We start from the raw sequence: 25,571 nt of genomic DNA on the forward strand, positions 1-25,571 counted from the left end.
CCCAGGCGCCCCTTGGGGAGGTGATTTTTTGTAATATTGGGTCTTATGTTTTCTGTAGCCACCTTAATTTATTAAATTTCATAGTGAATCATTTTTGTTTCCTTGGTTAACGGATGACATGAGTAATCTTATTTGATCTAGTAACTTTAAACATTATTAGGCTTGGGGCGCCTGGGTGGCTCAGTCAGTTAAGCGTCCGACTTCAGATCAGGTCACGATCTCGCGGTCCGTGAGTTCGAGCCCTGCGTCAGGCTCTGGGCTGACCACTCAGAGCCTGGAGCCTGCTTCTGATTCTGTGTCTCCCTCTCTCTCTGCCCCTTCCCCGTTCATGCTCTGTCTCTCTCTGTCTCAAAAATAAATAAAACGTTAAAAAAAAAAGTTAAAAAAAAAAAAACATTATTAGGCTTAAGAAGCAGTATGAGCAAGTTCGAGCTTAGGACTTTTCCTTGGGTTTGAACTCTGTTTTTGTTTTTAAGTTGATTTATTTTGAGAGAGACATAGAGCAAGTGGGGAAGGGGTAGAGAGAGAGGAAGAGAGAAAGAATCCCAAGCAGGCTTTTTGCACTGTCCGCACAGAGCCCGATACAGAGCTTGAACTCATGAACCATGAGATCATGACCTGAGCCGAAGTTGGACACTTAATCGACTGAGCCAACCAGGCTCCCCAAGCTCTATTTTTTTTTAAATTTAACTAACATTTATTAACTGTTTATGATTTACTTGTTTCTTGGCTAGATGTAGGATAGGAAATAGAGGTAATTCAGAAACAAATTAAAGATGGTTTCTGCCTTTAATGTTTTCACTGTTAGTGGTTTGGCCTTGAGCAGCTCTTTTAATTTCACTGGGCCTAAGTTTTTCACATGGTATATAAAGATGCTAAGATTTGCTTAATAACTTCAAATAAGTGAGATGATATATGTAAAAGTCCTTGAAACTCTGTAGAAGAAGAGTGTGATAGAAATGGGAAATTTTTTTTTTTTTATTGTCAAGTTAGCTAACATACAGTGTAGTCCTGGCTTCAGGAATAGATCCCCGTGATTCATCACTTATATACAACACTCAATGCTCATCCCAGCAAGTGCCCTCCTCAATGCCCATCACCCATTTTCCCTACCCCCATCAACCCTTAGTTTGTTCTCTGTATTTAAGAGTCTCTTATGGTTTGTCTCTGTCTTGTTTATATCTTATTTTTCCTTCCCTTCCCCTATAGTTATCTGTTAAGTTTCTTAAATTCCACATATGAGTGAAAGCATATGATCTCTGTCTGTCTCTGACTGACTTATTTCACTGAGCATAATATGCTCCAGTTCCATCCACGTAGGTGCAAATGGCAAGATTTCATTCTTTTTGATTACTGAGTAATACTCCATCGTATATATATACACCACATTGTCTTTATCCATTCATCGTTTGATGGACATTTGGGCTCTTTCCATAATTTGACTATTGTTGAAAGCGCTGCTATAAACATTGGGGTGCATGTGCTCCTTCGAATCAGCACTCCTGTATCCTTTGAATAAATTCCTATTAGTGCTATTGGTGGGTCATAGGGTAGTTCTATTTTTACTCTTTTGAGGAACCTCCACACTGTTTTCCAGAGCGGCTGCACCAGTTTGCATTCTCACTAACAATGCAAGAGGATTCCTCTTTCTCCACATCCTTGCCAACGTCTTGTTTCCTGAGTTAATTTTAGCCACTCTGACTGGTGTGAGGTGGTATCTCATTGTGGTTTTGATTTGTATTTCTGTGATGATGAGCAATGTTGATCATCTTTTAATGTGTCTACCATCTGCATGTCTTCTTTGGAAAAGTGTCTATTCGTGTCTTCTGCCCATAGAAATGAAATGTTTTAGCAGCTTTAGATTTGGAATAAAGTGATGGTATTAAGTTTTATAAGCCACAATAGATAATCAGTTGTATTTTATATGGCTTCTTTACAGATTGTAATAATTAAGATCTGCATATCTTCTTGCCATTGTTAATAAGTTGTATCAGAAATGTTTAAAAAGTAAATATTTATGAATTAAGAAATGAAAGACTTGTAGATTGTTAATAGACAAAATAATTGCTAATCATAAGTTCAGTATAATTGTTTTCTTGGGAAAGATGGTTTCTTTAGAAGAGTATGGAAATATTACTTGATTCAGAGATAGTCTTATATTCTTAAACTATGATTCCTATCGTTGTCTTCTGCCTGTCTTAAACTGGAGGTGATTTCTAAAAGGTTCTTAAAGGTCCATTTTTTAATTTTTTCTCTTTTATATCTTAGTTTTCAAATATAAACTAAAACCCTATTTAAATCACCCAAGTTTTTCCACTGTACAGGAGGATACAAGTGGGGGGGGGGTGGAGAGGGAAAGAGAGAGAGAAAGGAAAGAAAGAGAGAGAAAAGAGAGAAAAGGAATGGGAGGAGTGTGTGTGTTTGTGTGTACAGGCATACGTGTTTCATCACACTTTATTGCACTCCACAACTGCATTTTTTTTTTTTTTTAATACAAATTGAGGGCTTGTGGCAACCCTGTGTCAAGCAAGTCTCTTGGTGCCAGTTTTCCAATGGCATTTGTTCATGTCTCTATGTCACATTTTGGTAATTCTGGCGATATTTCAAACTTTTTCATTATATGTTACAGGGATCTATGATTAGTAATTAGGATTTGTTGAAAGTTCTGGTGATTGTTAGCATTTTTTAGCAAGAAAGTATTTTTTTTCATCCCCCCCCCAAGAAAGTATTTTTGAAGTAAAGTGTGTACATTGTTTTTTTAGACATAGTGCTGTTGCACACTAAATATATATTGTATGGTGTAAACCTAACTTTCACATGCACTGGAAAACCAAAAAATTCACTTGACTCACTTTATTGTGGTATTCACATATTATGGTGGTCAGGAACTGAACCCACAATATCTCCAAGGAATGCCTGTATAGTATAACTAGTATCACAATTTGGCTTAGAGCTTGATGGTTAAAGAAATTTTCAGTATTTATCTTAAAGAAGGAATCTGATGATTTATGAAAAGTGATTTCACGTAGGGAGAATAAAGTATATAATCTCATGACTTCACTTTGAATTCTCTTTGGGTCAGACTGATTGCATTTATTTATTTATTTATTTTTACATTATTTATTAAAAATTTTTTTTAATGTCTATTTTTGAGAGAGAAAGAGCGTGAGCGGGGGAGGGGCAGAGAGAGAGAGATGAAGAATCCAAAGCAGCCTCCAGGCTCTCTGAGCTGTCAGCACAGAGCTTAACGTGGGGCTTGAACTCATGAGCCCATGAACTCATGACCTGAGCTGAAGTTGGACATTTAACCAACTGAGGCACCCAGGCATCCCTAAGTTATTTATTTTGAGAGAGAGTGTGTGTGTGTGAGCAGGGGAGGGACAGAGAGAGAGAGAGAGAGAGAGAGAGAGAGAGAGAGAGAGAGAGAATCCCAAGCAGGCTCCACATTGTCAACACAGAGCCCGACCTGGGGCTTGATCCCACAAACCGTGAGATCATGACCTAGCTGAAATCAGGAGTTGGACACTTAACTAACTGAGCCACCCAGGTGCCCTAGACTGATTGTTTTTAAAATAATTTCTAGATGCTAAAATGTAAATCATCTTTTGCTTTGGTTCTTACAAAAAATTGAGTGAGTCCATGTGAATTGCTAAAGTAGTGCTTTTTTTCTCCCCTTTTCTTTTTCAAACTTCTAATAACATCTCTGCTTTTTGTTCTACGGAAACTTCTGTGCTGAATATGTCCACCAAACCCTTTATAATCTGAATGTCTTTTCTTTTTTCTTTAAAGGCAGTTTATGTTAGACTGGTCTAAAAGTTTGCTACCTCATTTAAATATCAAGGAACTTGTACTTCTGGTACATAATGAGTAGAAAGTCAATAGCTTAGGGTAGAGGCTTAGCATCTCAAATTATGGAAATTTTCTGTGGGAACACCTTTGAAATTCCTGCTGGGCCATAAAGATTTAATATTTAAGTTACCTCTTATTTTCAAATGGAGTTGGTTATTCTGCCTTCTTTACAGTAAAAGAGAGGATCTGTAGGCTAAATAGTGGTTTTGTTCTGGAAAATGTTATAAGCAAGTAAGTTAATTTGAGAAACTTGTCGTTTTACAGTTACCCATTGGACGTCAGTGTGTCAATCATTACAGACGTTTAAGGCGCCATTGTGTCTTTTCACATGAAGAACTCATTTTCAAGATGGCAGCAGATCCAGAATGCTTAGACGTGGGCCTGGCTGCCATGGTGTGCAAAGAATTGACTCTCATGACTGAAGAAGAGACAAGATTAAGGGAGTCTGTTGTACAAATGGTGAGTTTGCTTGGCACATTTCCTGTATTCAGTACTACTCATGGAATATACTAAAAATGGAATGTGTAGAAAGAATCCATTTTCATCTTTGATTCCTTTAGAAGTTAAACACAAAAATCATAAGTTTAGAGAAGGTATGTTTTTATACTTGCCATTTTGCGTTCTTCAAATTGAAAAATTTTAGGAATCTTTATGTCATTTCTAGATTAAAAAAATAGAATTCTATCAGCTAGAATTTCTTAGGTATATAGTTATTTTTTTAAATAGGAATCTTCTACATATAGTGTTATTTCTTTAAATAAGAAAGTTCAAATCCTTTACTTTTCTTTGAGGTTTGAAATTGAATAAAAGTTATGTTTCTGGTGATTCCAACTGTCAGACTAAATTGATTTGTTTTTATTTCTTTCCTCTTTCTAAGCAACTTAATGAGTAGGAAGTACTGAATGACCAAGTGCTGGGATTTTTTTTTTCCTGGTTTGGAAGCCAGTTGAATTTTTGATGGAGTTTCCTTATAATGGAGGTGGCTGGGCAGAGGGTGACCAGATCCACCTCCCACTGCAACCCCCCTCCACCCCAACAAGTGTTAGGATTTTGAATGCTTGTAGTAAATTAAATCTTTTGTTTTTTAAAATTTATTTATTTTTGAGAGAGCGGGAGCAGGGGAGGGGTAGAGAGAGGGAAAGAGAATCCTAAGTAGGCTCTGTGCTGTCAGCACAGAGCCCAGCATGGGGGCTTAAACTCACAAACCATGAGATTGTGACCTGAGCTGAAATCAAGAGTCAAACGCTTAACTGACTGAGCCACCCAGGCACCCCAAACCTTTTTTTAAAATTTAATTTAATTTTTTAGTTTATTTATTTATTTTGAGAGAGAGAGAGCGTGCAAATGGGGAAGGGGAAGAGAGAGAGAATCCCAAGCAGGCTCTGCACTGTTAGCACAGAGCCCAGTGCAGGGCTTGAACTCACGAACCATTAGCTCATGACCTGAGCCAAAGTCAGACACTTAATTGACTGAGCCACCCAGGTGCTCCTAACTCTATTTTTTAAAAATTCAACTAACGTTTTAATTTGAAATTAAAAGCAAATTACCATTGGGGCACCTGGGTGTCTAAGTTGGTGAGGCCTCCAACCCTTGTTTTCGACTCAGGTCATGATATCATGGTTTGTGGGATCAAACCCCTCACCTGGCTTTGCGCTGACAGGATTCTCTGTCTCTCTTTCTCTCTCTGCCCTTCCCTGTGCTCACATGCATGCTGTCTCTCAAATAAACATTAAAAAACATTTTTTTTTAAGTTAACCATTTATATTAGCACCCTCCAAGAATGAAATACTTAGGTTTCTTTTTTTTTTTTTTAATGTTTATTTTTGAGAGAGAGACAGAGTGCGAGCAGGGGAGGGGTAGAGAGAGAGGGAGACACAGAACTTGAAGTGGGCTCCAGGCTTTGAGCTGTCAGCACAGAGCCTGACATGGTGCTTGAACTCATGAACCGCAAAATTGTGACTTGAGCCAAAGTCAGATGCTTAACTGACTGAGCCACCCAGGCGCCCCAGTTTCTTTCTTTTTTTTTTTTGGAAGTTTATTTTGAGAGCGAGTGAGTACAAGTAGGGAGGGGCAGAGAGAGGGAGAGAGAGAGAATCCTAAGAGCGCTCCCAGTGGAGAGCTTGAAGCTGGGCTTGAATTCATGAAACAGGGAGATCATGACCTGAGCTGAAACCAAGAGCCAGACACTTAACCAACTGAGCCACCCAGGTACCCCGAACATGTACAGGGAGGAAAACTATAAAACTCTGATGAACCAAATCAAAGAAGAGTTTAGTAAATGGAGAGATATTCCATGTTCATGGATCGGAAGACTCAGTGTTGTCAAGATGTCAGTTCTTCCCAGTTTACCTATAAATCCAGTGAAATCCTTATCAAAATCCCAGCAAGTTATTTTATGGATATTGACAAATTGGTTCTAAAATTTATTTGGAGAGATAAAAGACTCATAACAGCCAAGTCAGTATTGCAGAAGAACAAACTCAGAAGACTAACGCTACCTGATTTCAAGACTTACTATAAATTGTACACCTGAAACTAAAGTACACTGTGTGTCAACTATACTCATAAAAAATAAATAAAAATATTAAATACTTACTATAAAGCTAGAGTAGTAATAAAGACTATGTGGTATTTACAAAAGAACAGACAAATCAACCAGTGGAACACAACAGAGAACCCAGAAACAGACTCACATAAATACAGTCAACTCACCTTCCACAAAGAATGATTTCTTTCCCATTGCCTGGTGTCCATCTTTTGAAGTTTCATAGGTACTGTGTTTTTTACAAATTGAAGGTTTGTGGCAACCTTGCATTGATCAAATTTATTGGCCTCATTTTTCCAACAGCATTTGCTCACTTCATGTCTCTCTGTCACATTTGGTAATTCTCACAATATTTCAAATTTTTTCATTTTATTTTATTTCATTTTTAATTATGGTATAATTAATATACAATGTTATATTAGTTTTAGGTGTACAATGTAGTGATTCAAAAATTCTGTACATTAGTGAGGGCTCATCATAAACGTACTCTTCATCCCCTTCACCTATTTCACTGATCCCCCCCCCCCCCCCACCTCCCCTCTGTAACCAACAGTTTATTCTCCATATTTAATAGAGTCTGGGGCATCTAGCTGGCACAGTGGATGACTTGAACCCAGGGTCATGAGTTTGATCTCCACATTGGGTGTAGAGCTTACTTAAAAAAAGAATGAAATTCCCTTAATAGAGTCTGAGGTTTTTTGTTTTTTGTTTTTTGTGTTTTGTCTTTTTTTCTTTGTTTTGTTTCTTCAGTTCCACATATGAATGAAATCAGATGGTGTTTGTCTTTTTCTGACTGATTTATTTCACTAGCATATTCTCTAGATGCATCCATGTTGTTGCAAATGGCAGGTTTTTGTTCTTTTTAATGGCTGAATAATATTCCATTGTGTATATATACCACGTTTTTTTATCCATAATTTGGCTATTGTAAAGAATGCTGTAATAAACTTAGTGGTGCATATATCTTTTCAAATTAGTGTTTTCATATTCTTTGGGTAAATACCCAGTAGTGCAATTGCTGAATCATATGGTAATTCTAACTTTAATTTTTTGAGGAACCTCCATACTGTTTTCCACAGTGGCTGCACCAGTTTGCATTCTTACCAATAATGCATGAGGGTTTCTCTTTCTCTACATCCATGCCAACACTTGTTGTTTCTTATAGTTTTGATTTTAGCCATTCTGACAGTCATGAGACTATATTGTAGTTTTGATTTGCATTTCTATGATGAAGAGTGATGTTGAGCATCTTTTCATGTGTCTGTTAGCGATCATGTATGTCTTTGGAGAGATGTTTATTAATGTCTTTTGCCCATTTTTGTTGATTTTTGTTTTTTTATTTTTTATTTTTGTATTTTAGAGAGAGTGCAAGTGGGGGAGAGGGACAGAGGGAGAGAGAAAATCTTAAACAGGCTTCCATGCTCAGCGTGGAGCTTGACACAGGGCTTGATCCCACAACTATGGGATCATGACCTGAGCGCAGATCAAGAGTCAGATGCTGATCCACCCAGTCACCCCTTCTGCCCATATTTTAATTGGTCACGCTTTTTTAAATTATTATTATTATATTCTTTATGGTCATTTTATGAGTGATCTTTGATGTTATAACTGTAATTGTTTTGGGGTGCCACAACCTGTGCCCTCATAATGGTGAACTTAATCGATAAATGTGCATGTTGAGCCTGCTCTACCAACTAGCTATTTCTCTGTTCCTGTTTATTCTTTGAGCTACAACAATACTGAAATTAAGCCAAGTAATAGCCCTATTACAGCGGCCTTTTAAGTGCTCAAGTGGAAGGAAGAGTTACACATCTCTCACTTTGGATCAGAAGCTAGAAATTATTAAGCTTAGTGAGGAAGGCATGTGGAAATCCTACATAGATCAAAAGCTAGGCTTCTTGTGCCAGCTAGCCAGGTTGTGAATGCAAAGGAAAAGTTCTTGAAGTAAATTAAGAGTGCTACTCTAGTGAACACATGAACAGTAAGAAAGCAAAATAGCCTTTTTTGAGGATACGGTGAAAGTTTTAGTGATCTGGATAGAAGATGGAACCAGCCACAACATTTCCTTATGCCAGGGCCTAATCCAGAGCAAGGCCCTAACTCCTAAGTTTTATGTATGCTGAGAGCTGTGAGGAGGCTGCAGAAGTTTGAAGCTAGCAGAGGTTGGTTCATGATGTTTGAGGAAAGAAATCATCTACACACCACAAAAATGGAAGGTGAAGCAGCAAGTGCTGATACAGAGCTGCAGCAAGTTATCCAGAAGATGTAGCCAAGGTCATCAGTGAAGGCGGCTACACTAAGTATAGATTTTCGGTGTAGACAAAACAGCCTTCTATTAGAAGGAGATGCCATCTAGGACTTTCATGGCTAGAGAGAAGTCAATGCCTGGATTCAAAGGGCAGGCTGACTCTCTTGTTAGGGGCTAATACAGCTGATGACATTAAGTTGAAGCCATTGCTCATTTACCAATCCTAAAATCTCAGGGTCCAGCTAGGGGCATCTGGCTGGCTCAGTCAGTTAAGCATCTGACTCTTGGTTTTCACCTACAGCTGGTGAGATTGAGCCCTGCATCGGGCTCCTGTGCAGACAATGTGTAGCCTGCCTGGGATTCTCTCTCTCCTTTCTCTGTCCCTCCCCTGCTCACACACTTGCTCTCTCTCTCTCTCTCTCTCTCTCTTTCAAGAGAAATAAAATAAACATTAAAAAATAAATAAATCTTTAAGAATTGTGCTAAATCTACTCTGTGTTGTATAACTGGAACAACAAAATCCAGATGACAGCACACGTGTTTACAAACAGTTTACTGAATATTTTAAGCCCACTGTTGGACCTGCTGTGCAGAGAAAAAAAAAAAGATTCCTTTCAAAATATGACTGCTCATGGACAATGTGCCTGGCCACCCGAAAGCTCTGATGGAGATGTCCAACAAGATTGATGTTGTTTTCATGCCTGCTAACAGAACATCCATTCTGCAGCCTGTGGATCAAGGAGTAATTCAACTTTCAGGTCTTAATATTTAAGAAATAAATTTTGTAAGGCTACAGCTGCCATAAATAGTCTTCTGATAGATCTAAGCAGAATAAATCGAAAATCTTCTGGAAAAGATTCACCATTCTAGATACTATTAAGAACATCTGTGACACATGGAACAAGGTCCAAATATCAACATGAACAGAAGTTTGGATGAAGTTGATTCCAGCTGTGGCAGGAATGACTTTTAGGGCTTCAAGATCTCAGTGGAGAAGAAAGTGTAGACGTGTTGGAAAGAGCAAGAGAACTACAATCACAGAAGTGGAGCCTGAGGATGTGACTGAATTGCTGCAATCTTGTGATACGGCTTTAGCAGATGAGGAGTTGCTTCTGATGGATGAGCAAAGAAATTGTTTTCTGGAGATGGAATCTACTCCTGGTGAAGATGCTGTGAAGATTATTGAAATGACGACAAAGGATTTAGAATATTATGTATACTTAGTGGATAAAGCAGTGGCAGTGTTTGAGAGGATGGACTCGTATTTTGAAAGAAGTCCTAATTGTGAATAACATGCTGTCAAATAGCATCATATGCTAAGAGAAGTCACACGTGAAAGAGACAATTGATGTGACTCCATTGTTTTAAGAAATTATAACGGCCACTCCAATCTTAAGCAACCACCACCCTGATCAGTTAACAGTCTGATGAACATCGAGGCAAGACCCTCCATCAGCAAAAAGATTATAACCTCCTGAAAGCTTAGATGATGTTGAGCATTTTTTAGCAGCAAAGGATTTTTTAATTAAGGTGTGTACATTGCTTTTTCAGACACAATACTATTGCACGCTTAATGGACTACAGTATGGTGTAAATATAACTTATATATTTGCTGAGAAACCAGAAAATTTATTTGACTTGTTCTGTTGTGATAGTTGTTTTATTGCCATGGTCTGGAACCAAACCCACAGTATCTCTGAAGTGTGCTTATACATTGGTGGAGACTCATGAAGTAAGTTCTTGTGGTATGGTCCCATTTCAGGTTTAACCTGTGTCATTAATGGGGCATCATTTTTCCTTGTAAGAAAAAAATTTAATAACTTGAAGGTCTTTGATGCTTGAGAGATAGAAAGATTTGATGTAGTGACATGAATTGTATTTCAGGGTGTGCTGATGTCGGAAGAAGAGGTGTTTGAACTTGTTCCTGATGATGAGCGACAGTGTTCAGCGTGCAGAACCACATGTTTTCTCTCTGCTCTGACATGCTCCTGTAATCCTGAGCGGCTTGTGTGTCTCTACCATCCAGCTGATCTGTGCCCCTGCCCCATGCAGAAGAAGTGTCTTAGGTATCCATAAGTTTCTTGTAAAACTTGTTAATTCTTTGAAAACCAAGGGCATTGTTCTTTGTAATTTCCCTTCCCCATGTGTAGACTGGTGACTTTTCCTTGTCTCTCTGCCTCCCTGCTGTGGACCAGTCCTTTAAAGTTGGCTCTAAACTTGGCAACTGGAGTTATGTTTTTTTATCAGTTGATTTCATATATTCCCTGTCTCTCCCTACATTAAACCTCTATGGACAACTTTGATTTTTTTAAGTCCCCATTCCCCTCATCATTGTATTAAACTGATCATGTTTAAAATTTATTTTCAAGTTATTGTTGGATTTTCAAGTTTTTATTTCTGTGTTTTGTTTGTTTCTCTTTGTTTTTAGATACCGCTATCCATTAGAAGACCTCCCTTCTCTGCTATACGGTGTGAAAGTCAGGGCACAATCTTATGACACTTGGGTCAGCCGTGTTACAGAAGCATTATCTGCCAACTTCAACCACAAGAAAGGTTAAGTATCCTCCTTTTGTATGCATACACTGAAATTACTGTCACATTGAAAGAGGCCTTGTGGGGCGCCTGGGTGGCTTGGTCGGTTAAGCGTCCGACTTTGGCTCAGGTCATGATCTCATGGTCCGTGAGTTCGAGCCCCGTGTTGGGCTCTGTGCTGACAGCTCAGAGTCTGGAGCCTGTTTCGGATTCTGTGTCTCCCTCTGTCTCTGCTCCTCCCCTGTTCATGCTCTGTCTCTCTCTGTCTCAAAAATAAATAAACATTAAAAAAAAAAAAATTAAAAAAAAAAAAAGAAAGAGGCCTTGTTTTGTTTTATGTGTTTTTCTATTAAGGAAAAATCTTAGGCTTCATTTAAGATTTGAGACTAATGGATTGGTTGACTGACTTAAGATTTAGTTTTCTATTTGAGAATCTTCTCTTACATCAAAAGTTAATATAAAATGGGACAGATGGCTAACTGGCAATACATATGTATTTTGGGGAGCCGTTGTTACCAGTGGACTAACACTGAAGGCTAATTAAGAACAAGGAATTGCAGGGGCGGCTGGGTGGCTCAGTCAGTTAAGTGTCTAGACATTGCTTGGGATTCTCTGTCTGTCCCTCTCTCTCTGCCCCTCCCCTGCTTGCGTGCATGCTCGCTCTCTCTCTCTCTCTCTCTGTCTCTCTCAAATAAATAAAACATTAAAAAAAAAAGAACGAGGAATTAACCTTACCTGAGAGAAATCATCCATAAGGATTAGGAATGAGCATCTGCTCATAAGCTTTTAATTGCATTGGTGAGATTTTCCCAGCTGCGATGATTCTTCTGATAGGTTGAGGACTAACTTGAGAGGGGTTGGTTAACATTTTTAAATGGCTTTTTATGTCTGTGGTTATAGCATACGGTTTTATTCTTACAGATTTGATTGAATTACGAGTAATGCTGGAAGATGCTGAGGATAGGAAATACCCAGAGAATGATCTCTTTAGAAAGCTCAGGGATGCTGTAAAAGAAGCGGAGACCTGTGCCTCTGTGGCTCAGCTGCTTCTCAGCAAAAAGCAGAAGCACAGGTAAGACTATGAAGAAGAGTTGGGTTCCCCAGTGGTTTCTTGTGGGTTTTTTGGTCTTGTTTGTTTTTCTTTCAGTGTAGAAGCCAGAATTTTAACTGGCTCACAAGGCCCTCTATTTAATCTTTGATCTCTTGTGGCCATTTCCCTTTCTCCTCCAGTCATGTCCCAATCTTAAACCCCTACTACTCTCCCTTCTTTCTTGCTTCACTCTGCAGTCTTCTTCCCCTTTCTGTTTTTCCTACACACTGGGCACGGTTCTCCTTAGGGCCTTCACAGGCCTTCCTTGCTATCCAGGTGGCTTGTCCCTCACTTCTTTCAGGTCTTTTTCAGATGACACATTCTTGAAGAAACTTGCTCTGACAACCTTTATAAAGTTGCAACCTTTTTACTCTTTTTTCCTGTTTTGTTTTTCTCCTAGCCCAGTCACCTCCTGATATACTAACTCATTATCTCTTCTACTGTTTCCCAGGCCCACTAGAACATGTGTGAGACTAGGATGTTGGAGATTTTTTATTCATTTTTTCATTGCTTTATTTCTTGTGCTTAGCACAATGCCTGGCATATAATAGGTGTGCAATAAATATTTGTAAATAAATAAATGATACTACATGCTGAAGGCAGGTGGCAGCAAAGACTAACCTTGATGGATGCAGGAAAGGCTGTTATTAAGGAGTGTAGAAGTATGCGCCCTTGATTTAATGTCATTTATATGTGTTAAATTTTCTGTGGCATTGTTTTGTATTCACTCCAACACATTCCTGGTATCTGAACAGGTTCTTCTGTTGCACTTCACATTGGGTTTTAAAATTACTTTGTATATTTTTTATTTACCATTTCATTAGAGAATCTTTCTTAAAGATGTTGGTCAGTGAATCTTCAGCTGTCATTGGGTCACTAACCCTCTCGGAGAATCTGGCAAAAGCTTAGAGACCCTTTTCTTAGAAAAATGCACATACACATACAGTTCTGAATATGTTTCAGAGGGTTTATTGTCTCCTAAGTTAAAGGTGCCCTTGTTCCACATTTTAAGCTTTTTGAGGTAGAAGATTTAGTTTTATTAATGAACATAATATTTTGATCTGAGGAATTGATTAACTGTTTGAAATGTTTAACACTTGTAAGATTGGAGGAACTACAACTTGGAGTATTGAATCTTTGAGCCATTAACTAAAGAGGTAAATACCTGATTTGGAGGTGATCAGCATTACAGTGGAACCTCTCAAACACTCATATTCTGGGGTTGCTTGGGTTAGAATTCTAGAGAGACAAGAAGCCCCTTTGATATCAGATGACTATGAATTTTTCTTACTTATGTCTCAATATTATTTCACATCAGGCAGAGCCCAGATAGTGGGAGGACTCGGACCAAACTGACAGTGGAAGAATTGAAGGCCTTTGTCCAACAACTTTTTAGTCTTCCATGTGTCATCAGCCAAGCTCGACAAGTAAAGGTGGAGTATTACGTTTCTTTTCTTGGGTAATAACCTTTGTAGTATGGGTTTCTGTTTTGGGCAGATAAGATACTGTGTCTAGACTAGTTTTTTGTTCTGTTTCTCTTACTGCTGACAGTAAGAATCCTTTGGTTTAGGGGCACCTGGGTGGCTCAGTCAGTTAGGCATTCAACTCTTGATTTCTGCTCAGGTCATGATCTCACGGTTGATGGGTTTGAGCCCCACATCGGGCTCTGTGGTGACAGTTCAGACCCTGCTTGGGATTCTCTCTCTCCCTCTTTCTCTGCCCTCCCCTGCTTTCTCTCTCTCTCTCTCTCTCTCTCTCTCAAAATAAATAAACTTAAAAAAAAAAAAGAATTCCTTGGTTTAGTTCTTAGTCTTTAATACTCCCTTTAAGATTCTGGAACCAAGAGTAATTAGTTTAGAATTTTTTTCTGTTTTAATTTTAGATCAGAATCCCTATCTGGCATAGATAAAATTGAAATGCAAGAAAATCATTAAAAGAATCTAAATGTTTCAGTAAGTTATTAGTTCATGAGCTTTTAAAAATATGAGCTCTGAAATTACTAGAGTCCTGATGGTTTCTTGAATTTGTAAAATCTCAAAAGTATATATCAAATACATTAATTTGTGTAGTTAGTATTCCTTTGATAGTTCATGGTGGTGGTTTGTGATTTGGCCATGGGCAGGATATCTGAAATGGTTTTTATCAAGGTTATCAGCTTGTGAAATTTAGTATCAATTGTGTTTTTGCTTTATTCCTTGTTGTGGGAGCATTTTGATAGTTAACCACACTTTGCTATCTGAGAGACTTTCTTCTCTAAACATCTGTGACATCACACTCTTTGGTTTTCTAGGTTATTCACAACTCCTTCTCTTTAGTCTTCTTTGCTGTTTGTTTTCTCCTTGGCTTGACTTCTAATTGTGGAGTATGTTCGGAGCCTCAGCCCTTTCTTTAGTCTAGGTCTTGACATCTTACTTGTTTAGTGACATTAAACAAATCTGATCTGATTCCCAGATCACCAGTTCTTAGTGCCTTTGTTCTTTCCTACAGGCTTGTACGTCCAGTGGCATACTCTCCATATTCCTTTGGCAGACTGAAGTAATCTTAAAAGCCTTTTAATGAGTCAAAATCCTTGATTCCTTTATTTCCCTTATTACCCTACAACCAGTCTCTAAACAAGTGCTGTTTTATCTTCAAAATGTATCCCAGAGTGAACCATTTATCATCATGACCATTGCTTAAACTGCTCTGAACCACTAGATTCTAGGCCTTAGGTTACTGTAATAGCCTCTTAACTCACCTCCTTTCTTCTTCTCTTGTCCTTGATAGTTGATTTTTTATTTGGTAGCCAGAATGATTGTGTAAAATATAAATCAAATCATATCATTTATTTGTGGTTAAATTCTCCAGTGCTTCCTCAAAGCCATTAGAATGAAATCTAAATTCATAATCTACAGGGCACTGTGTAATCTGACCTCTGCTTATTTTTAAACTACATTCTCCACTTTACTTCTCATCATCCACTCATCCAGATGAGCAAGACAGCAAGCTCATTTCTCTTTAAGAGCTTTTGCAGTTATTACTTGCCCTGCCTGAACTGCTCTTCTTCCAGATCTTCTTATAGTTCCCACTTCCGTCTCCTTATTTTAGTTTCAGTTCATCTGTTTTCTGTGACCACCATTGCAATGTAGTATGCCCTCCTCCTCTGGTCATTCTCTATTGTGTTCTATTTTGTTCTCCTAGCATTTAAAACGAACTGAAACATTTCATTCACGTATTCAGTGTCTGGCTATTTAGATTAAAATGCGTTCCTTGAAGACAAAGGACTGTATGTTTTAATATTGTGCACTTAAAACAGTGGCTATATCTAAGTCTGCAGTCTTTAAATATTTTTTGAATTGGAGCGCCTCCGTGGCTCAGGGTTAAGTGTCCGACTTCAGCTCAGGTCATGATCTTGCGACTCGTGAGTTTGAGCCCCACATCAGGTTCTGTGCTGCCAGCTTCAGAGTCTGTGTCTCCCTCTCGCTCTGCCCCTCCCCCGCTCATGCGCTCGCTCTCTCTCTCTCTCTCTCTCAAGAATACACATTTAAAAAAAATTTAAAAGTTTTTTTGAATGAGTCGTATTTTTTTTTATTTTTTTTATAGAATTTTTTTTTTTTTTAACGTTTATTTATTTTTGAGACAGAGAGAGACAGAGCATGAACGGGGGAGGGTCAGAGAGAGGGAGACACAGAATCTGAGACAGGCTCCAGGCTCTGAGCTGTCAGCACAGAGCCTGACATGGGGCTCAAACTCACGGGGCCGTGAGATCATGACCTGAGCTGAAGTCGGCCGCTCAACCGACTGAGCCACCCAGGCGCCCCTGAATGAGTCGTATTTTAAAAGGAAGAAGGTAAGTAATTACAGAGAAGCATATTTATGATATTTACGTTTTTTACTATCGTATCTATTTGGTGCTATAATGGTGAAATTATTAGATAATCTAGAGTTAGTTTGCCTGAGCTATATTCCATACTCATTTTGTATCTTTTATTTTTTATTTCTTTAAAAAAAAATTTTTTTTCCATTTATTTCCATTTATTTATTTTTTGAGTGACAGAGTGAGACAAAGTGAAAGTGGGGGAGGGGCAGAGAGGGAGACACAGGATCGGAAGCAGGCTCCAAGCTCTGAGCTGTCAGTGCAGAGCCTGACACGGGGCTTGAACCCACAGACCGTGAAATCATGACCTGAGCCGAAGTCGGACACTCAACTGACTGAGCCACCCAGGCGCCCCTCATTTTGTATCTTTTAAATTTGGTTGTTTTGTTTTTTGTTTTTTTTTTTTTTACTTTTTCAGAATCTCCTGGATGATGTGGAAGAGTTTCATGAACGTGCTCAAGAGGCCATGATGGATGAAACCCCAGATTCTTCCAAACTCCAAATGTTGATAGACATGGGTTCTAGTCTCTATGTGGAGCTACCTGAATTAGCACGACTAAAGCAAGAGCTACAGCAGGCTCGATGGTTGGATGAAGTAAGACTGACCCTGTCAGATCCACAGCAGGTCACTTTGGATGTCATGAAGAAACTGATAGACTCTGGGGTGGGGTTGGCACCCCACCATGCTGTGGAGAAGGCAATGGCTGAACTACAGGAGCTCCTTACAGTCTCTGAGCGGTGGGAAGAAAAGGCTAAGGTCTGCCTGCAGGCAAGGTGAACACATATATTGATGACTGTTGCCTCTTTAATAACGAAGTCAGAGTAGAACCGAAGGAGGAACATAAGGTTCTATTTCATTAAATATTTAGATGTTTTGTGCCTTCCCTGATCAATCACTAAATTATCGAATAGGTCTGCACATAAACAGTTTTCAAATATTGTGTGCACTCTAGTGCAGAGTACTTTGCTAGGTACTTTAGGTGACACAAAGTAGTATTTTGTTTAGAACTTTCCATTACCTATGCTGTATTTCAGAGCTAAGAAATGTAAAGCTCACCACCATATGTTACTGTTAACTGAGAGGTACAGAAAAATGCAACAGGAGTTTAGAGGAGAGGTCAGTGTTAGCTTGGGTGCTCAGAAGAGAAGCTGGAGAGAAAAGAAAGAACTTAGGTAGAGACTTGAAGCATGAGTGCGATTGAAGCGGAAGGGAGGTAGGAGAAATGTCATAAGCTAAATTGTGTTTTGGTGACAAAAGTTAAATGGGCTTCCCTGGAGTAGAGGATTTATGCAGGAAAGTAGTGGGAAAGAGAAAGAAGGGGAAGAAAACGTTAAGTTGCATTAGCATTGGCACCCCATTGGATTTGTGAGATTTCAGTAAAGCATTCATCATATTTGTGTATCAACTAATTTCGTAATTATGTAAGAACTAATGTCCTTTATTAAAGTATTTCTTCAGCTAAAATTGATACACAATTTCTCGTGTGAGGATGAGGAACCTGGGATACTTAGATCACATAGTTCTTAACACAGCTCAAATTTGAAGCCTTTTCCACTTCATTCCAAAGTCTTCATGTACTTAACTACTTTGCCAGCTACTTATTTTGAATGCAGATGATAGGAAAAGCCTTAGATGATTTAATGAATAATGAGCACAGTTTTGTTTTGCCAAGAAAAGGCTGCATGTATTTTTGCTGGATATTTTGCTCTCCAGATGCCATGGAGAATACATACTAAAATGTATCCATAGCTTTTTTTCCTTTGAAACTATTCAGTGTCTTCAGATTCATGACAATTCCAGGAGCATATGAAATGGGAAAAACTAAATAACTGTGGAATGCAAAACTATAATTTGGTATACCTGATGCAACTTACTGTAGTCTACAGAATGAAAATTTGGCGGTAGTAATATGTGAAAACTTTTTCTCTCATTTTTCTACATTTAATCAGTCACCAAGTTTTAGTGAGTTTGCCTCCAAAATGTCTTTCATATCTGTCTTCACTGTCACTGACCTAGTTACAGTACTCTTGTATTTTCCCTTAATCTTTGCAATTCAGTAAGTATTCGTGGAGTAGCCGCTACATGCCAGGCACTGTTTCTCAGTGCTATAGAGACAGTAGGGAAAAGCACACAGAGTCCCTGCTCTAAAATAGAGCCAACATTCTAGTGGGGAGAGCCAAGAGACAGGTGAATAAGTGAGTGTATAAATGGATGAGTAAATTTCAGATAATTAGTGTCATGAAGAAAATAAAATTAGAAAATAGAGGGTGATGGAATTTGATGGGGATAGTGGGAAGAAGAATCTTTTGTTTTCTTACTCCTGTCAAGATTATCTTTTTGGGGGTTTTGTTGTAGTTGTTTGTTTTTAAATATTTATTGTCAAGTTAGCTAATATACAGTGTTTGCAGTGTGCTCTTGGCTTCGGGGGTAGATTCCCTATGATTCATTGCTTAGATACAACACCCAGGGCTCATCCCAACAAGTGCCTTTCTCAATGCCCATCACCCATTTCCCTTCTCCCCCAATCTCTGCCATCAATCCTCAGTTTGTTTTCTGTATTTAAGAGTCTCTTGTGGTTTGCCTCCCTCCCTCTCTGTTTGAAACTATTTTTTCCCCTTCCCTTCTCCCCTGGTCTTAAGTTTCCCAAGTTCCACATGTGAGTGAAAACATATGAAATCTTTCTCTGAATGACTTATTTCATTTAGCATAATATCCTCCAGTTCCATCTACATTGTTGTAAATGGCATGATTTCATTCTTCCTCATTGCCAAGTAGTATTCCATTGTATATGTAAACCACATCTTCTGAATGGATAAAGTTATCTTTTTGAAACACCTCTATAATATTCTTCACGTCTTAGCATTGATTGATTACTGACCATTATTTTCTCAATACCCTTCTTCGCTTTTGGCCTTTTTTCCCCTGCCTTTTAAATAAAAGCTTTCCTCAAGATTCTGGTGTAGACCACTTCTTTTTTTCACTGTGTACATCTCCCTGGAAATTTCATCTAATTTCTTGGCTCCATTTGTCCTCTTTATACTGATTAACTCCAAAATCTCATGTATAACAGATATATTTCATAGATATCATCTACTTATTAGATAATTCCATTGGATGTCCTGTTGGTACCTCAGATTCCCCAAATCCAAAATTGGATTCATTCATACATAAGCCAGTACTTTGGAAATTAACTTTAACCTTTCCTTTCCACTTCCTTACCCTCAAACTCAGTTAACTACCCAGTCATAGCTGGCCTAAATCATAGCAACAGGTTCTGTGACCTCAGTGACCTCACTCTTCTCTAACCCATTCTCTACATTGCAACTCGTATTTTCCTAAAATATAGGTATGGCTTGTCTTGTTTAAAGCCCTTCAGTGTTTCCCATTCTCCTTGGGATGAAATTTAGACTCCTTAACCTGATTCATAAGGCCATCTGTAATTTAGCCTCTTGCTTTAGGATCTAGCCTCATCCCTTGCCTATCTTCTTTGCATTCTGTGTTCCAAACATAGTGATCCCCACTTGCTTTCTTCAGACATGCCATGTTCTTTCTTGTCTCTGGACCTTTGCACATGCTTATTTTGTTTTCCTGTGGAACATTCTTCCCTTCTGCCCAGCCCCTGTGGTATACCCCTACCCTGCCTCTGGTCCCAGCTTTCCTGACTCACTCCTATTAAAAAAGGATAAACTTTAGAGGTCACTTCTGGGAAGCCTTCCTTCACCTGCCAAGTCAGTTTAGGTCCTCCGACTATATATTCTGATAGCATCTTACAGTGCATCATAACTGTGTATTAATAATCCCCCTCCACCACAAGATTGAAAAGTTTCATGAGCATATAGTAGGATTTCTATATGATGAAACTATTCCCACCCTCAGTAGCTTCCTGTTGCTTTCATAGTGAAATTCATGGCTGTCAAGACCGCTTATATCAGTTTGTATCTATCTTTCCGGTCATGTTCTCCTACTTCCTGCTCTTACTCCTATTTCTGTTCTACCTCCATCCTCACGCCAGCCCCCATCTTAAACTGGGCTACTAACTTAATTTTTTAAATTTTTTTTTATTATTTTTAAAATAATCTCTACCTCCAACGTGGGGCTTCAACTCATGGCCCTGAGATCAAGAGTTGCATGCTCTACTCATCGAGCCAATTAGGCTGCCCTGGACCACTAACTTATTTTTAAATGTGTCTTCCTGTGTTTGTTCATTATATTCCTGGTTTTTTTTCTTTAACATTCTACTTGATAAAATAAATTCTTTAAGCGCCCCTCAAGGCCCTTCTCAGCTCCCCTAAGCAGAATTAAACACGACATCCCATTTTGATGAGCCTATACTAATTTGTTCTTCGTCCCCAGTACAGGTTTAATTTTTATCTTGTATTCTGATTAGTTGAGGATAAGGTCTATTTTATTCATCTTTTTTGTAACTAGGTATTCTTGAATGCAGTTGAATTAAATGTATATGGTCAATATTAATGGACTTCTAGACTATTGCTTTCTACATTGCTGTCTAATATGCATCTCTGACAATTTCAGATATTGTGGAGTACTAAAATAGATGCAATTTACTATAGTGAAAAGAGCATGGGATCTGAGATTCATTCTGAATCAGTATTTCGGCTGTGCCATTCACTGTATTAAATGACTTTGGGGGTAAATTGATTTTTGAGCTAAGGGTTTCTTATTTGTAAATTGGAAATAAAGATAATCACTGCTTTGCCTTCCTTATAGAATTGTGGTAAGAAGTAAAATCATGTATATGAAAGTTCTCTGCACATTCTAAAATGTGATTTAAATGTTGGTAGCAGTTTGACTTTTCCTCATGCATCTACCCTGTTTTTGTGGTTTTTTTTAGACCAAGGCACAGTGTGGCAAGTTTAGAAAGCATAGTGAATGAAGCCAAGAACATTCCAGCCTTTCTACCCAATGTGTTGTCCCTAAAAGAGGCCTTACAAAAGGCTCGAGAATGGACAGCGAAAGTAGAAGCTATTCAGGTAAGGAGCCTCTTGAGTTATCCTACCATTTGGGTAATGCTGTCTCACAGATGAATTCTTTAAGCCTATAATTTTTTAGAATAGAATAACCAGAATAAAATAATGATAGTACTTAAAATTCAATTGTTCTTCCATCTGATTCTATCATTCAAAGTAAATATTACCTATTTAAACGTTAACTTGTTTTGTTGACTTCCTGCTGTGAAAGATGACAGAATTAGCTATTTATTTAACTCTTAGCAGTAGGGAGTTTATTCCCTGCTGTATTCTTTGAATCTTTGCCATGTGCACAAATTACTTTAAAATAAGAGGCAGCAAAAAGAAAATGGAATTAATATTTACTGAACCCCATAACACTCATGGTACTATTCTAGTTGTTTGGGAGCAGAAATGTGAGGGAAGGGTGTAAAGGTAGTATCCAGGCCCTCAAAATAGCATATTCTCTAATTAGAAAGACATATACATTTTAATTTAAAACAAACTATAATGAGGTGCCTCAGTGAGTTGAGCATTCAGCTCTTGATTTTGGCTCAGGTCATGATCCAGGGTTGCGGGATCAAGCCCTGTGTCAGGCTCCATGCTGAGCGTGAAGCCTGCTGAAGATTCTCTCTCTCCCTCTGCCTCCTTCACCCCACTTACACACTCTCTCTCTCTAAAAGAAAAAAGAAAATTAAAACAATGAAATAAGGGCTAGAGATGAAACTGTATTTGAATATATAAAATTCCTCCTGAATTATAAAAACCTGGCAGCATTTTTAGTATTGAGGGTATACCTACTCTTTTTTGTAGAACTATATCCAAATAAAAGGAAACCAACTCTACTAAACTTAAGAGAGAACATACTGTAGTTGTCAAGTTCTAATGACTTCTATTTTACTTTGTTTTAAGTTGATTTTTTCTGGGAGCTGGTTAGCCGCACTTTTTCTATGCTATTTTAAAAATTACCTGTGTTTTCATTAGGGCAGCTCCTCTGTTTCATCTTTAACCTATTTCAGGAAGTTGGTTGTCCTCGAATGTCTGATAACCCTTAGTTGGCTGTTTATGACTGCTGGACCAAGTCTCCAAGTGTAGGTGGCTGCCATGTGTTTCCTCTGTCATTTAGAGGACTTTTCCTCCACTAAGCCCTCCCTTCAGTGGGGAGATGGACTTGTAGATTCTAAGTAAGTGGACAACTTCTGTTGACAGGCAGACTCTTCTTTAAGATACATAGTTTGGGAGCAGGCTCTGTCAAGCCTTAGCCAGGAGATATTCTGTAGTCAAACAGCTATAGCTGGGCACAAGGAGTACTAGTAAACATGGTATTTGTCAACCATATCTGTATTTGAGCTTTCTTTTCTTTTCCAGTTTGCTATTCTTTAATCCTAGTCCACAGTGATTTTAATTATACCATTTTAATATCTCTTAGGGCTAGAACCTTCCCATATTCTTTGTAAAAATTGTCTTAAGTTGATGCACCTGGTTGGCTCAGTTGGTGGAACATGGGACTTTTGATCTTGGGGGTTGTGAGTTCAAGACCCCTGTTGGGAGCTGGAGCCTACTTTAAAGAAAAAAAAATTCACTGAAGTTTCTTGCTTATTTATTTTTCCACATGTTTCAGTGTAACTTTCCAAATGAATTTTTAGGCAAATGAGTCATTTAATAGATAGGAACTAACTTTTTATTAGAATGTCTGTTTAGCACGTAACTATGCCTTTCCTTCATTCAGAGCCTCTGAATAACAATGAATGTTAAGGGTATACATACAGTTTCTTGTAGGAATGGTTGCGTGTCCTGTCTGCTTGGAGATTCATCCAATCTTATCACTCAGAATTACTGTAATGGATTACTTGTTAACCCTCTCCCCTCTTGTAATGATTCATTTAGTTAGTAAATGTAAAGCAGTAATAGTTCTGAAAACAATAATGACTTCATTACACATAAATACCGAACCATGTGACTTAGGCAAATATCCATTCTCATCTGTATTTATAGAACATAAAATGGAGGTGGTTATCAGAACTAAAATACTGCTTTGTAGTATTTGGAAAAGTTGGAAGACTGAAATAGGCAAAAGAGATTACTGATGTCCTTTCCCTGGAATACTGGATATTGTATGGTGAACCCTCCAAGATTATCTCATTGAAGGAGTGTGCGCCTTAGATTTTGTTTGACCAGGCTATCTTACAACTCTGTCGATTATTAAAAACGATAGTAATACAAATGAATTATGTCCATAGAAAAGCAATTAAACTTATCTATAATGGAACAATTGATTTCCACATGGTAGAAAAGATGATTGCATTGTTTGGTATGATATTAAACATCTGTTTCCATCTATTAGCAAATTCCTTGCCTCATTCCTGATCGTATTTATATACATGTTCTTTAGATTATCTGTTGAACTGGTTTTTACATTTTAACTTGTTCTCAATTAATAAAATAAAAAAACTTTGACAACATGAATTTACAGACTTTTTAAAAATGACATTGGCTCTGTTAGTTCAAGAGATACGATTAGGTTTAAAGAATAATATTTAATAAAAAGCTTAACACTAAACTCTTTGTAAGATCTTCCGACCAGTATTGCTAGACTCCATAAGAAAGTGCAAGCTGTGTGAGAGTGTACTTTTGTTTTTCAGAGTGGCAGCAACTATGCTTACTTGGAGCAGTTGGAAAGCTTGTCTGCTAAAGGGCGCCCTATCCCTGTGCGTCTGGACGCATTGCCCCAAGTAGAGTCACAAGTAGCAGCTGCACGGGCATGGAGAGAACGGACGGGGCGGACCTTTCTTAAGAAGAATTCTAGCCATACGTTGTTGCAGGTAAAGAATAGTTGGTAATTTAACACCTGTAGGTAGGAGTTTCATTGGTGAGGGTTGTTTTCAGTTTATCTGGTCATGGTTATATAAGTGATTTCCTATTAAGTGATATCAAATGTTGACTAGAAATGTGGAACTTTAGGCAGACTTATTTCCAGTTCATCTTCTGCTGCGTCCAGAATACAGCCTGGATCTTATCTCTGTTACTAATAGATTCTGTCATTGAAAGATTTATTTCTCAGAAGTACAAATTTAAATAGTCGTTATCTTTTTTATCTTGAGCATTTGAACATCGTAAAGAGCATAGTTGGAGTAAGATAGTTTCACGTTTGAGGACTGGCTCCCTAATTGCTAACCCTGTGTCCTTGGGCAAGTTGTTTCCTTTCTTAGCCTCAGTTTCCCTGGTTTGTAAAATACAGATAATACTACCTACTACGGAGGGTTGTTGTGAGGACTGAATTAGGTAATGTGTATAAAGTATGTAAGAAAAGTGTGTAGGACATGATGAATGGTCAGTAAATGATTCCTTTTATTATTTTCAGTTTTAAGATTTTTTAAAAACTGGAGCTCAGTGTTTGGTTTTATTTTTGTAGGTGCTGAGTCCCCGGACTGACATTGGTATATATGGGAGTGGTAAAAACAGAAGGAAAAAAGTAAAAGAACTAATAGAAAAAGAAAAAGAAAAGGATCTGGACCTTGAGCCTCTGAGTGATCTCGAGGAAGGATTGGAGGAAACCAGAGATACAGCCATGGTGGTAAGAAATTATGTAATGCATCTTGAATCTGCTTGTGAATACAAAATTCTGTGAAGATATTAGCAGATTCACTGGTTTTATGTTCTTAACTATTTTTGTTTTGTAAACATTATCTTTGGCTTTATATATATATGTATTTCATTTTTTATATTTGTTTATTTTTTATTTTTTAAGTTTTTATTTATTTTTTTAATTTACTTTCAAATTAGTAGTTAGCATATAGTGCAACAGTGATTTCAGGAGTAGATTCCTTAATTCCCCTTACCCATTTAGCCCATCTCCCCTCCCACCATTCCTCCAGTAACCTTCTGTTTGTTCTCCATATTTAAGAGTCTCTTACGTTTTTGTGCCCCCGCCCCCCGTTTTTATGTTATTTTTGCTTCCCTTCCCTTATGTTCATCTGTTTTGTATCTTAAAGTCCTCATAATGAGTGAAGTCCTATGATATTTGTCTTTCTCTGACTAATTTCACTTAGCGTGATACCCTCTAGTTCTATCCATGAAGTTGCAAATGGCAAGATTTCATTCTTTTTGATTGCCGAGTAATATTACATTACATACATATATACCACATCTTCTTTATCCATTCATCCATCGATGGACATTTAGGCTCTTTCCATACTTTGGCTATTGTTGATAGTGCTGCTATAAACATTGGGGTTTCCCCTTTGAAACAGCACACCTGTGTCCCTTGGATAAATACCTAGTAGTGCAATTGCTGGGTCGTAGGGTAGTTCTATTTTTAATTTTTGAGGAACCTCCATACTGTTTCCCAGAGTGGCTGCACCAGTTTGCCTTCCCACCAGCAGCACAAAAGAGAGCCTCTCTCCGCATCCTCACCAACATGTTGCCTGAGTTGTTAATTTTAGCCATTCTGACAGGTGTGAGGTGGTTTCTCATTGTGGTTTTG

General features: G+C 38.1%; 1 protein-coding gene across 2 annotated transcripts in view; it reads left to right on the forward strand.

The window, feature by feature from the left end:
• The window catches only part of KDM5A (lysine demethylase 5A), a 94,994-nt gene that overhangs the window by 44,722 nt on the left and 24,701 nt on the right, over positions 1 to 25,571 (forward strand). For both annotated transcript variants that reach the window (XM_060658760.3, XM_060658761.3), the window contains exons 14-22: positions 4,114 to 4,308; positions 10,527 to 10,708; positions 11,071 to 11,195; positions 12,096 to 12,246; positions 13,583 to 13,697; positions 16,539 to 16,894; positions 20,974 to 21,112; positions 23,731 to 23,910; positions 24,501 to 24,662. In XM_060658760.3, the coding sequence (XP_060514743.1) occupies positions 4,114 to 4,308; positions 10,527 to 10,708; positions 11,071 to 11,195; positions 12,096 to 12,246; positions 13,583 to 13,697; positions 16,539 to 16,894; positions 20,974 to 21,112; positions 23,731 to 23,910; positions 24,501 to 24,662 (1,605 nt within the window). The remainder of the gene's footprint in view (positions 1 to 4,113; positions 4,309 to 10,526; positions 10,709 to 11,070; positions 11,196 to 12,095; positions 12,247 to 13,582; positions 13,698 to 16,538; positions 16,895 to 20,973; positions 21,113 to 23,730; positions 23,911 to 24,500; positions 24,663 to 25,571) is intronic.

The sequence above is a fragment of the Panthera onca genome, chromosome B4 (assembly GCF_046562875.1).
Source record: "Panthera onca isolate mPanOnc1 chromosome B4, mPanOnc1 haplotype 2, whole genome shotgun sequence".
Taxonomy (NCBI): Eukaryota; Metazoa; Chordata; class Mammalia; order Carnivora; family Felidae; genus Panthera; species Panthera onca.